The 16556-nt window shown below is 35.8% G+C and overlaps 1 protein-coding gene across 4 annotated transcripts in view; it reads right to left on the bottom strand.

Moving 5' to 3' along the window:
* The window catches only part of gpat2 (glycerol-3-phosphate acyltransferase 2, mitochondrial), a 53635-nt gene that overhangs the window by 34916 nt on the left and 2163 nt on the right, over positions 1-16556 (bottom strand). For all 4 annotated transcript variants that reach the window (XM_079896782.1, XM_079896785.1, XM_079896784.1 and 1 more), the window contains exons 2-4: positions 11789-11896; positions 6867-6977; positions 3057-3130 (exon numbers count right to left, since the gene is read on the bottom strand). In XM_079896782.1, coding sequence (XP_079752908.1) covers positions 3057-3130; positions 6867-6977; positions 11789-11854 — 251 coding nt within the window. In that variant the 5' untranslated portion in view covers positions 11855-11896. The remainder of the gene's footprint in view (positions 1-3056; positions 3131-6866; positions 6978-11788; positions 11897-16556) is intronic.

Here is a 16556-nt window from a genome sequence, read left to right as displayed (position 1 = left end):
AAATTATATCCCAGATCTTGTTGGTTGGTGTGTTTGCAGTTAAACTTGATACAAAACTTTTCCAGCTCTGTCTCTTTGTGTTAATAACTCTGCATGCTTGTGCCTGACACATTTTAATCTTATCAGATTTTATTAAAAATTCTTTCTGCTTTTTTACAGTTTTCATTGAACCATGAAAATCTTTTATATATACATTTTTATAGCATATTGTTTGAAAATTGTACTAATTTGCTTTAAGTTGCCATCTTGGGATTCTTTGTTGGATGTCCAATTCTTCTGAGGCAATTATCAAAAGGAAGTGGTCACTTTCGCATAAGTCATCCCAGGTCTTCCATGAGAAGTCAAGCAAAAATTTAGATTGCTATGGCAGTATATGTTCCTTGTCCCGGGTGCAAGTAAGTATTTGAACCATCATTGAGGTGGCACAAATCATTGTTACTAATGAAAATTTTCAAGTATTTTGCCCTTCGTATTTGTGTGGTGTCCTCCCCATAGTGGACTGTTAAAATCTCCCATAAGAATGAAAGGGGGTGGCAATTGATCAGCAAGTTTGTTTAAATCTTGAAGTGTCACAGATACATCAGGAGGTATATATTTATAATATGGTTCAATCAGACTGAAAAGCCTTCAGGTAAACATTAATCGATCCGATTGAGCTCGATCCAAATGAAATTTCAATTCGATTGAAAGGGGTGGTTTATTCCTTTTCTAATCCAATCGAGAGAACATGTAAACACTTGATTGGATTGAAAGCCGAAAATGGAAAGGACTGTGCATGTCCAATGAGAAATGGCGTAATGACGCACAGAACGAGCTGCAGTTGCTGTTAAATAAAATCTGTCATTAATGAATAAATAAATACAATTCTACTACCACTCATCGTCTGTGAACTTTGATTAAAGGTTTTGATCCTCTTCGAATGTTGACTACTGTATCTTTCTCCACTGACGTTCTAAGTTGTTTAAACCGTTTCTGCGGATGCTGATATTTAGTAGGCAGCTGTATGACTCAGAGATGGTGAACAGGACATGGTTTGGGTAACATTAGCAACACATTAGCTGTTTGTAAACGTAGTCAAGCAAAAGGCTAATCATATTAATTACCGTTATGTGTCAGACATTGCAAAGAGCGATACCATTGTGCAGCGTTTACTACAGTAAAGTTGACCGAGTGAATCTCTGTGCTGGTGTGAGTGAGTGGAGGCGGGCCTAATTTGCATATTCATGGTACCGCATCTACTTAATGAAGTAAGGGTGTTTAGACTGAAGCTATTTTAAAGGGTTAGTTCACCCCAAAATGAAAATTATGCAATCAATTAATCATCCTCATGTCGTTCCAAACCCAAAACACCTTCGTTTATCTTCGGAACAATTTTTTTTTTTGATGAAATCTAAGAGCTTTTTGACCCCCACATAGACTGCAATGTAATTGCCACTTTGAAGGCCCAGAAAGGTAGTAAAGACACTGTTAAAATAGTCCATGTTACTACTGTGGTTCAACCTTAATTTTATGAAGCGACAAGATTACTTTTTGTGCTCAAAAAAAGCAAAAAATAACAGTAGTGTCAGTCTTTAATGCTGTTAAAGATGTTGCACGTTGTAAACACATTGCAGCGCTTCCGGGTTCTATGTCAGAATGCCGGCTCAGTATCGGCCGACTCCTGCGTCAGCATCACACGCATGTGTCGTGGGGCTCAAGTGAACAGAGTCAGACACTGACATGGAAGAAAATAAATTGTTGAATAAAGTTATTTTAGTTGTTTTTTGCACACAAAAAAGTATTCTTGTTGTTTCATAAAATTAAGGTTGAAGCAGTTGAGGTTGAACAATTTATTTTCAATCTTTAACATTTTTACATTTTAATCTGGACTACAACATGCCCTAGATATTGATTTAAAATGTTCAGATTTTTTATTATTGATTGGTAACACTTTATAATAAGGCTCTATTAGTTAACATAAACTGAAAATGAAAAATGCATCTATTAATCTAATGTTAGTTTCAACATTTAATAATACATTATTAAAATCAAAACCTGAGCTAACATGAACTAACAATGATCAGTTAGATTTTTTTAACTAACATTATCAAAGAATAATAACTTCTGTAACAAATGTAGCTATTTTTCATTAACTCTTTCCCCATCATTGACGAGTTATCTCGTCTTTTATGAGAAAATGCTTTCCTCCCATTGGCGAGTTTTTACGGATTTTCGTGTTTTCACTGTTAGGTAGGGGCCGCTATTAAGCATCTCCTGAACAAGTACAGTCTCTCCAGATCAAATCACAGGCAAAGAACAAGCAGAAAGGAGCGATCTCATATGTAAGCAGATGCATATGAAAAAAAATTCGATCATCAACAATAAACAGCATATAAATCAGAACAGTCTAATGTTACTGAGTGAAATGTCGACCCACAAAGTGGTTAGGACTGTGCAAGCTTTGATCTAAATTTTGATCATAGGTCTGAATCTGATCTGGATGTAGTCTTTGACAAAAACGTGATTTTCTGTAGCTAGAATAAAAGAGTTTTTTTTTTTTTTTTTTAACACAGGTTCTTTTCTTTCTTTTGACATATTGCATGTTCAGATATTCATACAAGAAAGTATTCTGGGGGCCATGAAATTGTGAAAATGACCAAAAAACGCTGGCGGCGGCTGGCAACTTTTTTTTAAAACGCTGTAAGGGAAAGAGTTAAAGAATTTTTGTATAGTTTTACTGTATTTAAATGTTCTTTTTTGATATAAAAAAAAGTTATTAAACCTGTCCAGCTTTAAAGTATCTTCCCCAGCTCTGGTGTATGATAGGCTAAAAGTGTCCAAAAAGTGTACCCTTTTACAAAAGGGTAGCGGGATTGAGGATCTACACTTGATTGTGGGTCTGCGATGTAAAAAATAAAGAGAAATTTATTCTAGGGACTGAAGTACATGTGCCTGGCTTGAGTCAAACACAAACAGTAATTACACTTGAGCAGTTTGAATCTGGAGTTGAGAGGTGCATTGTTATTTTAATGGTCCGGATGTGGAGGGCTTGAGTTGAGTGAAGGATGTGCACTTACCCGGTGTGTGTCTCGTTCACACACGTCAGGTTCTGAAAGCCCAGGGGAGGAGTGTTACACAGCAACTTCAGACCCTGAGAGTGGCAAGAGGATATTTGATCAAACTTGATGGAAAGCGCGCTAACCAGCCTCCATCACAGTACAGAGAGTCTGCTCTGCTGTCCTACATAGACTGAGATAATGACACACTTTAGGGAAGCCTTTTAGTGTTCAAAATAGCACCCTATTAGTTCCACTATAAATCATAGCCTGAAAGATGTTCAAAAATTGGGCCTGAATAAAATACTTCAAAAATAAAATGTTTCTCAAAACATAGTGACATGCAAGTAACACTTTCATGCAAGTTTCTAAATGATAGAATAAAACATTTAAAACTGCTAGCTCCTGATTGCTTAGTTTTTGTCTCATTTTATTTGTTTAAAATAAATTAATAAAAAAGATTTGGGTTGTACTTTTTTTAGTAAAGTAAAGTAGACATAAAAGTGTATTTTAATCTCTGTGAAAGGGTTAGTTTAAGATAGTCTTTTCAAGCAGCTGCATCAGCTCCAAACAATTCATCACTTAAAAGTATCTTGAACAGACTTATTTGAAAAGTTGTGAATATAGAAGTTGGAACAATGTACATTTTAATTATTTGCTGCCATTTTGGTCGACCATAACTAATCCCTCGGAGCACCCGCGCTCTTAAAAGCTTCTGGAATAAAGACTAATTTGTAAAAGTTTGTTAAGTAAATTAATAACTTGTGTATTATATTTTCTGTGCAGCAGCACAGAAAGCACTCAGAAATGAAAAAGATAGTTCCTCAAAATTAAAACTGTTTATTTTAGTTTATTTACAGAATAAACTGAAATGTAGGTAACTATTCACTGAAAATCTTGTTTAGGACGGATTTTTGCATACACTACCATTTAAAATTTTGGGGTCAACAAGATATATTTATCTTATAAGCCTTTAGAAAAGACGTGTAATGTCTTGTGCTGTTCTCTTTTTCTTTTTCTTTTTCTCAGTGTGAAGAATCCTAAAAAAAAAAAATGTCAATGTTTCCACAGAAATATTTAGCAGCACAAAATTCAGATTTGCCACCACAGGAATACAATTACATTTTTAAATATAATAAAATAGAAAATGGTTATTTTAAATCATGATATTTCACAATATTACTGTTTTTGCTGTATTTTTGATCACATAAATGCAGTCTTCGTGAGACTTCTTCAAAAATATAAAAAATCTTAGCAACCCCACACTTTTTATCAGTTTGTTAAAACGGTTCCATTTACAATCGGCCACATAAATGTGTCTCCGCAAAACGGATATAAATCCAATCTTTAATTCCCGTGCTATATGCAAATTTAACGGAGGTCACGTCAATCAAAAGAACAGATATGTGCTGCATTTTACTTGTCAGCTAATTTCAAGATTAAAAACCGCAATAGGAGAGAGAGCGGCATCAGCACTGGTAAGATCATTTAGTGTCAATACTTTTAATGAAGATGATTTTGTGTTGAGCGTCTGCGACTTACTTTCGGATTAATTTGCGCATTGATTGCTGAAGAGATACTCAGCTACTCATCTGCGGCGTCGCTCTCACAAGTTTATTTACATTTCATTTTGGCTGAGTAAATTTTACATCCAGGTATGTGGTTTAAACAACCAGATGCATTTACATTTGTCCAGTTTCGTCTGAAATACGAAAGGTGGTTTAAGTGATGTGATTCTCTACAGCGTTTTTACACCTGGTCTTTTCACGATCAGATAACCATCCAATCAGAGAAGTGACCAGGTGTAAACAGGCCCTAAATTGAAAGTACAGAGATAAATTGCAACTTTAGATCTCCCACAATCTTGCAATTGCAACTTCTTTGCCTGGTTTCACAGACAAGGCTTAAAGGATTGGTTCACCCAAAAATGAAAAATCTCATTTACTCACCTTCAAGTTGTTCCAAACCTGTATACTTTACATATCCTTGCTCTGCTGAACACAAAAGAAGGGATTTTGAAGAAAATTTGAAGAGTTCAGATGCAAAAGCCTCTAAATGCCATCTGAAATTTTCTTATAGAATGATCATTTTTATCAAGCTCGTATATTTAAATTCAATAATTTCACTTAAAGAGGCTATATGCAACTTTTTCCCCAAAATAAACGTAACAATAGCCTTTTTATTTGACCATTTATGACTCAAACATCTCCTGATGAGCATACTGACACCTTGTCAGCTCACAGTGGGTGCACCTATAAGCCTGTATCCTATTTTTCCTATTTTCTGTCGGGTCGGATTTTTCGCGCGCTGTCTGCGGATGTGACGTCAAGCGCGTTCATGTTAAACGTTTCAGATCACTCTGCCACCACCGCTAGTCAGCAAACAAACTTAGTTTCTCAAACAATATATGTATTTGACTGTTCTTACCTCTGTAAACATAATGTTGACTTCTTTGCAGCGGATGACTTGTGAAGTGTGCACGTACGAGAGCGAGCAGAAAGGAAGAGCAGTTCCGTTTTTTGGCCACAGGTGTCAGTCGCAAGTTTAAATTTCAGAAAATCGCATGTAGCCTCTTTAAATGGCAATGAAGATTACCTATTAATTGTCATTTAAGTGAAATTACTGAACTTAAATATACAAGCTTGATAAAAATGATCATTCTATAAGAAAATTTCAGATGGCATTTAGAGGCTTTTGCATCTGAACTCTTCATTTGTAACCAGGCCTCTTTTGGGCACCATTGACTACCATAATAGGAAAAAAAAAAAAGGTTCCTCAGAACTGTTCAGTTTCCGATTCTTCAAAATATCTTCCTTTGTGTTCAACAGAACAAATAAATTCATGCAGGTTTGGAACAACCTGAGGATGAGTAAATGATGACAGGATGTTTATTTTTGGGGGAACTATTCCTTTAAGTCTAGTCCCAGCCTGAAATGCATGTTTGAGCGGTCTAAACTAAAAGCAACTTGCACTGACATCTCAAAATATGTCAGTGGCTTTGTTTTGTCTCAAGATGCACACTAGTAATGTTTTTTTTCTTTCTTTCTAAGGCACGTTTATAAAAGCTACTTCAATGTCCTAATCCTAACACCTAATCCTGGCTTAATTAAATAAAATTTTAATTTGTCTCACAATGTGACTATGTCTTATTTAATGTTGCAAAACAGTTTTCAAAAAAATTGAAAAAAGATACATCCTGCTAATAATTTCCTGAATAGACTTGAGTGAATAACTAAGGTTGGGGGGTAAATGCAGACATCTCATAAGTACAATTATGGTGGTTGCTACGTACCTAGTTCAGTGCAGATTTATTTGACAGGGTTGTTAAGTAAAGTCCAAGCATGCTTTTTAAATGACTTTTAATACAAACACCAGATAGCTCAAATATGATTTATCTGGCTGGCTGGTCTGAGATTAATAGATTGTTTCAGGAGAGGTTCGATCCAATAACCCTCTGATTACTGCTCCATTAGCCTCACATCCCAGCTCTCAGCACCATGTGCCCACTGGGACCAGTGCTGCTGGAAACAACCTTAGTCGTCTGCAGTTTTCTGAAAAGCTCTTCATAGCATGGGGGGGAACTATGCCTCTTGAGTGTTCATTATTTTTCTCTCCACTACTAATCCCTTTTTTTCTTGCTATCCCTACCATAAGTAACACGTTTGCTGGCGCTCTGAAATCCCTTTGATCGCCCTTCATGATATTGGTTTGTGAAAGCAGTGTCTGAGGTTTTTCAGGTGAGCCTAAATCTGTGTACTTCCCCCATCTGCCTCTGGCTGTTTGTCCTTTTATTATCTTCAAATAATCCTTTCATCCCTCTCGTTTTCTCACCAGACTCTCTGGGGTGCATTGGTGACAGCACCGTCCAACCATCGGCCTGAACCTGCCCAGGAAAGGAGCCACGCTTTTCAACTTCCTCTTGATTTTCACACACCACGACAGCTACCAAAAGGAGAAACACACACACAAAGAAACGTATAAAAGGGTTTGCCGGAACACAAAGAAATGAATAAACTGAAGATTTAAAACTGGGACTACAAGCGTCAGCACTTTCCACATGGAGAGAGATAAGAAACAATCCTCCGGGATGGAACATGTTCCAATTTTATCTTTTCTATGATCGCTTCATTTGTTTCACATTTTCCAACATCAAAGCAGGAAGGATGAATGTTTGAATGCAAACAGAGGGACGGAATATGAAATCTATTCATGAGTGGTTACAATTGATGGTACAATTTATTGGCAGTCAATTTGGGCCTTTGTGACAGAGAGCCGTCCCCTGAAAGATTTCCACTGAAGATGACATCAATTTAAATTGGTACTAATAATAACATTTTAGCACAGACGGATAGGAGACATGGCTGGAGACAGTAGGACTTATTTATCATCATTCAAAGCTGTCTCAACAACAGACGCCATTAAAATCATCTGTGTGGGAAATATCACTTACAGCAATCAATTATTAAATAAGACTGCATAATGGATGGAGGCTCCATCACCCAGGTTAATTCTTTCAATCTCCTTTTCAACGGAAAATTATTTCTGCTGGCAATGTTTCATTAGCTAGGGCTCACAGACACCATAGTGTCTGTCTTTGGAGAAATAAAAGCAAGAAAATATAGTCTGACATCCAGAGGAATTGCATTAGGTTGTAATTCACTTCACCTCAAATTTCAGAACAGATAAGAATCAAATGCTTTGGTTTTAAGAGTAAAAGAGAAATATTTTACAAATAATAATATATGAAATAGACCGTTCAAATTCACTAAATATTAAAATGATTAAATGAAAAAAAAAAAAAATTTGTTCACACTGTAGGGGAATCCGGTTATTCTTAAATTCGTTTTTTCAGATCAAACTGCAAGGTATCACTTTTGCTATCAGGTACACGGCTATTGGTTGTCACAAGTAACAAGGCAAACTTGCGAGGACTGTTCAGACTGTGACGCATTAACTTATCTAATTTCAATGGGATTTCAAACCATTTACCAAGGTTGTTTGTCTCGTGCTTGTAGAAACTGGATTTCATGTGTGTGTTTTTTTTGCTATCTGACCTGAGATTTCTTAATTGTACTAAAATCGAAATTGTGATTATGGCTTTGTGCGCTTATCAATTTGCAAAAGGCTGCAACTAAACAAAATAAGTGTATAGTGTGATGCGCTGCGGGTTTCAGAGCGATGAGAGGCACGGTGTTTTAGTGTATTAGAGAGGCACGGTTCAAAATTAATGCATCTGACTCCTTCTCTGCATGTACTGTACTGTGGGTTTAACGTGCATTTGGGAACCCAATGTGTGCCAGTTAAGCTTTATTTTCACATTCCAACATTATCATGGACAGATGATTTCCGGATGATTCATAATGAGAAGCATTTGTAAACTTGTCATAAAGTGGCAATGAAACTGAAGAATTGTGATGCACACCTGAGTGTAACGGATTACTGGAAAAAAAATATTGTTTTCTATCCACCGGATGTTGATTGGATGTTGAGATGTGGGTGTGGGTGTGGCACTCAAAAGGAGGCATATCTGAATGCAAGCTTACAGTCAGTAGTAAGAAAGGGGCAGGGTTTAAATGGACCAAATGATCGGAGAAGTCGTGAGTATGTCTGCCGCTTCACACAGTGGTTCCCACACTGGGGTATGTATTTCTAACAGGCAAAATGCCACCTCTAGTGTAAAAGCGGGAAAATGGTAGTGCTGTAAAAGGTCAAATAACCTGTGACAAATGACCTGTTTACAAATAGATCGGGTCACGGTGAATTTTCATTTCATGCCAACTTTATAAGTCTCCCAGCAGTTTCCACCAAAATAAGCATTTGAATAATAATTAACACTTGCAATTGAAGAAATTAAGACATAAAATTGCAAATTTACTACTGCAGTGTAAATTAAATAATGGATATACTTACTATGAATTAGATTTTTTTTTTAATTAAATATTACAATAGTAATATATATATCTGTATTTGAAATGATAATAATACTAATAATTACTGAGACACTCTCACAAGCTAGAAAGAGTTGAGTCTACTTTAAAGTCCAGGTATAAGTCAATGAAACTATTTTTTTTATTCTGTTCAATTTGGTTTGTTGACGTAGATACATTTGTTCCTTTGAATTAGATTTCTTATGATTTAAAATAAATGTATTTCGGCACTTGGAGCATCACTGACACCAAACGGTTGGGAAAAGACAAAAAACTATGGGAAACACTATTCTAAAGAATCCTTTTGGACAAAAAGTCTGGTTCTGGACTCACTTGAATTACATAGACTTGTCATGGCTCTGTGCAAAAAATATTATCTCGAATCTAATAGGAAAAAAAGGGGAAAATTGCTTGTTGAACCCTTGCTCAGAAAACTACGTGTATTTCTGAGTAATTCAATAATTTGGTAGAGTTATTATTTCTACAACTGTATCTAATTTGACAAGTTTTCAATCTCATTCCTGACCAGGTGAGTACATCTATGTCTGGAATCAATTATAGAAAAAAACGATATAACGATCCCACAAAGGTTCCACATGATTGACTCCTGACAGTCTGTGTGTGTGAGCTTTTTGGCCGTGTGTGCGCATTCATTAACGGAGGCAAGAGTTACCTTACGCTTACCTGGTGCTGTGCTTTGAATCTGATTATGATAATCACCATCATTACAAACACAGATAACATTTTTCAATCTGATACAGCAACACTAATGAACTAATCAAAAATGGAATACATTTCAGGTCATTTTCATCAGCGTTTGAGGGGAAGCAGCTTCTGAGAAATTTATCAAAGAGCTTTTTGACTTTGTTCACAATGAATCCAATTTTATCTTGTTTTTCAAACAATTTTGCAAGAGATGAAATCAGATCTTTTCGTTTAGACAGTCATCATCTATAGAGGTTTCCAAAGTAATGACAGGGCCAGGACACAATACTGAAATTTGATAGGACCGATCAGGACTCATTTTAATCAGATTTCCAACCCGTTTATTGTCATTCATGTGACAAACAACAAAACCAGTTTGAGTGGGATACAAAAATCAGATTTTTGCTGCTCGTCTTAAAGCTTTTGTCATTTTCAGTGTTCTTTTTCTTGTCAACATTAGTTTCATCAAAGACTAATGTCACGTTGCATTTTTTTACTACTTGACGACACAGTTGGGGACACACGATACAGGATTCAGCAATATTATTGATTTGACTGTACTGACACTATTAGATGAGAACTAAACTGAGCTGAACGATGACATCACTGTCTCTACAGAGCTGCTTTACAGCTGAATTGATCTTATTTAATTTCTGATGATCTTTACACAGTTATTGAACAGAACAGAATCAATTCTGAACTGACCTCAGCTGAACAATGACCCTTTTCTCTTTAGAGCTGCTTTACAGCAGAATTGAATTCTGTTTGCATCACTGAATCGTCATTTCCCTGTTTACCCCTGTAAAGCTGCTTTGAAACAATCTGTATTATATAAAGTGATATATAAAGGTGACTTGACTTGACAGTAGCTCATTATTTGTGTTATGTATCCAACTTGCCCTAGAATAAGAGGATTACTAGATGATCAAAGACCCAATCAAGAACCCTCAAGTGGACTGAATCACAGATAAAGTCAGCAGCTCTTCGGGGGTAAACCAACACTGCCAACAACAGCTGGGAGAAAATGGGATGGCGTTTGGAGTAATCGTCTGCAGCTGGTCTGAGTTATGAATTCAATTATCTTCTAGAAAGTAGGGGGATTTGGAGAGAGGTGGGATGAGTGAAAATATGAAAACAAGAGCAGACTTTATTGTTTAAAGATATCATGGCCTCTCTGTAGCATATTCTGCACACTGACCAGGCAATATTAACAATGGATACTAAGGGTGTAACGGTACACAAAACTGATGGTTTGGTGGTTTGGTTTGGATGGGGCGCGTTCAGTACGCCATGAGATTATCGCGATACGTACCATGTATCGAGTTTTTTCAGTTCGGTTTGAATATCGTTACACCCCTACTGGATAAATTAAATTGACCAAACATGAAAATAAAGACATTTTTTATATCAAGATTTAAAATGACAAAAGATTTAAATTTCAAATAAATGGAAATAAATTTCAAAAACAAAATCATAACGACCAAAAAGTTTGAAGGGTAGTATATGTATACACAGACACACACATTTACATATACATATATTCCTAAGTGTGCAGAGGCTTAAAGGGATAGTTCACCCAAAAATAAATACATTCTGTTATCATTTATTTACCCTCAAGTTGTTCCAAACCTGTATGAATTTCTTTTTTCTGCTGAACACAAAAGAAGATATTTTGAGGAATGTCGGTAACCAAACAGTTGATGGGCCCCATTGACTTCCATATTTTTTTTCTATACTATGGAAGTCATTGGGGACCAGCAAATGTTTGGTTAACCATATTATTCAAAATATCTTATTTTCTGTTCAGCACAAAAAAAATCATACAGGTTTGGAACAACTTGAGGGTGAATAAATGATGGCAGAATTTTCATTTTTGGATGAACTATCCCTTTAAGTTACCACTGCACCAGAGATTGAATTACTGGCATTGTCTAAAAAATTAGATTTCCAAACAAGTAACACAAAGTAATCAAAGTACACAAAGACTTAGTAAATTAAACTTTTAACCAAGTCTTAGCCTGAAGTTACTTTAATCTAAACGTTCTGCAATCTTTAATATTCAGCACTTCTAAGCCCACATATATAACAGTAAGATATGTCATGTGAAATGAAAAGTCTTACCGCGGGGCGTTTGGGCTGGAAAGAAACTGCAGTTTTACTGCAAGGATTTTCGCTGTCTGGGTCCATGATTCTTCAAACCAAGTTGCTACCTTACCATCAGAAGTAATCCTGAAGAAATAAAAATGATAGATTATTAAAATTGCATACTGTTTATCAAGAGGTGAGTTTCTTAGTAGCTGATGTAAGTGCAAGTGTTTTGTTTTTATAAGTTTGGTTTTAGTTAGTTATTTGATGCTATAAAAACGGGAGTGTGGTGTCATGATTGACAGCTGTGATTGACAGCTTCTCTGAGCGAAGTAGTCACTGAGGCACCAAAAGACTTTTTTCGGGATCCTCAGGAGGAGATTAGAGCTTAAACTTTAATTTCCCCATTTCAATAACAGTTTATTTCACACCGATTGATTGATTGTAATGATTTGTTCAGCAGTATTGTACTAACTGCAGTAGTGTACTAACTGATTCTGCAGGAGTGTGGGCGGGGCTTTTGGTGGACATTGGCGGCTTCACTTTTCTTCAATGGAAGAGAGTGAAAGTGAATCGTCCATCTTTTTTACATTAAAGTATATCATCCAATTTGTCCTAAACATGAGACATGATTTATATTAAAGGCTTCAAAATAAGTATAGTTTAATGTGGCTTGCCCCCGTCAGATGCTTGTGACGTTGCGGGATGTGAAATACCCTTTAAGATAAATACAGATTTTTTTTAATCCAAACAGGAAACAATTACAAAATACAGAGATATATAACACATATCGCCATTCAGCTCTAAAAAATACATACTGTAGACATCATTTTTTTGGCCATATCGCCCGCCCTAATACTGAATGACCTCTATTATCTGAAAAAGATGAAGCTTAACATCAGTTTTGCTGAGCTGACTGCAAAATTATTGATGACATCTAACTGCTGACCAAGCATAAAACACACAAGGAAAATGTATATAGAATTCATGGTGCCTACAAATCCTTTTTATCTACATAGCAGCGTTTATTTCATAAAATATATCTTTCTAGAAAATTGAGGGAACACATGTTGGAAGTTTTCAAGCTGTATAAATGTGTCTTTCACTGTATCGCCATTAATATAGAAATCCAATGATCTTCCTCTCTCCAATATTAACAGCACAAGCATGAACAAGACCAGACCTAAAATCTAATTCTCCCCAGCACCCTCAAATACATCATTATCCCCATCTCTCTCCAAAGCTGAGTGTATCTCACTGTTCATCAAATGCCCCTGTAGCTACAATTATTTCATGTCCGAACATCTCCATAACTCTTATTTAGTCCGGTTTTCATTTCTCACTCCTTTTCTCCACATCCACCTCTGCATTGCAGAAATGAACTATGCTTGTTTCATTTTGTTCATTGTTGCATTACCAAAGTGTCAGAAAACATAACACAACACCAAGGAGTGCTATAACAGGCATTAGTGTAAAGTAAACTGTATTTATGGCCAGTTTATGTGTTTTCCAAACCGGCATGGCTTTCTTTTTTTTTTACTGTGGAACATGAAATGGCTTTCTTTTTTTTTTACTGTGGAACATGAAGATACTTTGGGTTTTTTTTATTTATACAATGGAACTCAATGGTCATCAAAACAGTTCAAAATATCTTTTGGAATGACAAAAATGCTAGAATCTTCTATTCTAGGGTGGTAGGGTGACTAAAAATGTTAGAATCTTCTATTCTGGGTGAACTATCCTTTTAAAGTCATTTTTATATTAGCTAGTCACCTGAATAATAACAAATCCACTTTAATGGCACAAACATTTGAAGCTAACTATCACCCCATTGAGCACTAAAGTTTTTTTTACCGCCACAGCAACAGAAGAGTGCACTTTTAAGTAGCCTATGTTCAATACTTAAAAGTACTGACATCTGCATAATGAAATAAGTTTCTGGCCTTGTTTCTATGTCATCATTCATTAAAAATCAACCTAACAACACTGCCAAAAGCTCTGGCAAAAAAAACTAAAAAAAAAATTTTTTTTTGAAGAGGGTACCTTCAGGAACCTGACTTTAAAACTATGCACTAATATGGACAAAAAAGTTTTGTGGGTCATTTCTGTTATGCAGTACCTTTTGAACTCGTGGCTGTTCAGTTGTGTTTTTTTTTCACATTCCATTTAATTAGTAGCACTCATTTCACTACTAATGAGCACTTTGTATGCAGCAGAGATACATTTACTAAGTAGTTTTGTTTCATGAAATAATGTATGCGGTGTATTCTAGATCATTTTGAGGAGAACGTGCACACTATATGAATATCTATTGCTTGTCTGTCACTCTTTATCTGTTATTACTTGCAAACACTAGGTGTTAGGGCTGCACGATATTAGAAAAAAAAATCTGACATTGCGATAACAGTTTCACCAGATAAATCAGCCTATTTGGAAATAATTAATTATTGTAGAATTATTAGGGTGATTTTGTAGGGGAGTGAATCTGCATAGAAAAACTAATTCCAAGCATAGATAAATACAATAAAACAAAGATACCTGAAAAAACATTGACTAAAGCACTTAATTTCCTTTGTAAGTCTGACAGTATTCAGGTACAGAAATTGATTAATCAAATGTAAAACACTGCATATAGTCTTCACTGAATAAATTAAATATAATTAATCTTTGTTAAGTCTACAAAAGTGATTTTCTTTGTATTTTACAGCTTTGTGATAAAAGAAAACTAATATGATTTTCATATTTTAAACTGTTTAAAGTCAGCATGACATTGAAGTTGTGACTGTATTTTTCTTCCCTATCCGCTTGTTAAAGTCCCCTTGTGGTGAAAATCAAGCTTTTAATGTTTATATTATGTGGTGTTTTTAATATGCTTTAAGACAAACCATGTGCAAATTCACAAGTCAGCACCATTGCTGAGTATTTTCTCTTTAAAACTGCAGTGGAAAAAAAAAAGCGGTTTGGAATCGCTGGTGTTTCTTACGTCACCAACGTATCCAATCACGTCAACGTGCGGGCGGGGTTTAGCATATCATTAACCAATATCTGAAGCAGGGGAGTCTTGTACATTTAGCAATATAGCGGGTGAACTGTGTATTATGATATATATTACGATGTTAAGATAAACTATATTCTTTTCTCACTAACGTTCAAACAAAGAGTATAGAAGCCCAAGAGGCGAAACTCTGTTGTGTTATGGGTAACAGTCTGTAGATGGCGCTGCGGAGGCGCGTCCGCCATTATGGACTGAAAGCTGCTGAAATCGTTAGCGCCAGTTACTGAGATCTGGCACCACTTCCATTTTAGTAGTTTATAGTTCATGTGTGCACTTGCTAGATTGCACATCTTTTTTGTACCTTTCCGCCTGTAATAGGACATTCACAGATTGTTTGTGTTCTTGCCATTGAAACGTTCACTGTGTGCACTTTCACTGAAGATGTTGAAAAAACAAATTGTTAATATTTTTGTGATATTCTATAAAAGATTAACTGTCTTTAGAAATGTTCATTCATATATGGTGATGTTCACTAATTTCAAAATCAACTTACTGTGTGTCTGCCTATATATTATTTCATGAATTTTTGTTATTCATATAACAAGGAAAATGCATAATAGAACATAAATATTGATAGATTAAAGGTTTGCAGTAATTTTATAATTGTATCTTTGCAAACCGTAAGTGGTAGGCTAATGAAGCTGATTCGGTGGGGGACATACCCTTACGAAAAAGTACTATAGGAATCTTATAGTATTTTGGGACAAAATATTATAGTAATCTTAAAGGAATACTATAGTAATTTGGGACATACTACAGAAGTACGATAAGACTACTATATAAATACTATAGCAGCTTTAAAATATTATAGATGTATTACAGAACATCACAGAAGTATGTTATGTTCTGTAATACCTCTATAAAATCCTAGAGCTGCTATAGTATTTCTATAGTAGTCTTATAGTACTTCGTACTTCTATAGTAATATTTTGTCCCAAAATACTATTTTCCTAAGGGTAATTAGGCCATGCATAACCAACACATAGACGTAACATTTTCTGTCATTTAAAGGACAAGTTCGGTATTTTACACTTAAAGCCCTGTTTACAGATCGTATCTGATTAAATAGAACGGGTAAGATTAAAATTTGGACACATGCTGCTGTTCCGAGAATTTTAGGTTTATTTCGCTTTCCCCCCCACCCCCACAATGGATGTCTATGTGCACTCGAACATTCATTCCTAAAACACATTAAACTTTCGTTTACAAAGACGTGAAACTCACCGAGTGGTCAGGGGTGTTCACTGGTATGTTCACTCAAAAATCGCTGAAAATGATGCATTCCAACAGGTGTTTTACCATTCGTTGTAAAACTGTGGATCTATTTTTCCAAACGTCTCACACCCGTAAATTCTTCCGTTGAGAGCTTGAATAATAGACACTCCAGCCCAGTTGGTGGCGATAATGCACCTTTGCCAATTGCAAGCAAACCACTGGCATTTCATTGAATACACAGAAGAAGCAGAAGAAGAAGTGGCGGAGTAATACCGTACCTCACACAGCTCTTTCAATACAAGTCAATGGAGTTGGACAAAAACTACGATAAAACCTGTTGGAATGCATCATTTTCAGCGATTTTTGAGTGAACATACCAGTGAACACCCCTGACCACTCGGTGAGTTTCACGTCTTTGTAAATGAAAGTTTAATGTGTTTTAGGAATGAATGTTCGAGTGCACATAGACATCCATTGTGGGGGTGGGGGGGGAAAGCGAAATAAACCTAAAATTCTCGGAACAGCAGCATGTGT

The sequence above is a fragment of the Squalius cephalus genome (genome assembly GCF_949319135.1).
Source record: "Squalius cephalus genome assembly, chromosome: 16".
Taxonomy (NCBI): Eukaryota; Metazoa; Chordata; class Actinopteri; order Cypriniformes; family Leuciscidae; genus Squalius; species Squalius cephalus.
The sequence above is the reverse complement of the archived record's forward strand: the minus strand, read 5'-3'. Positions and strand labels throughout refer to the sequence as shown.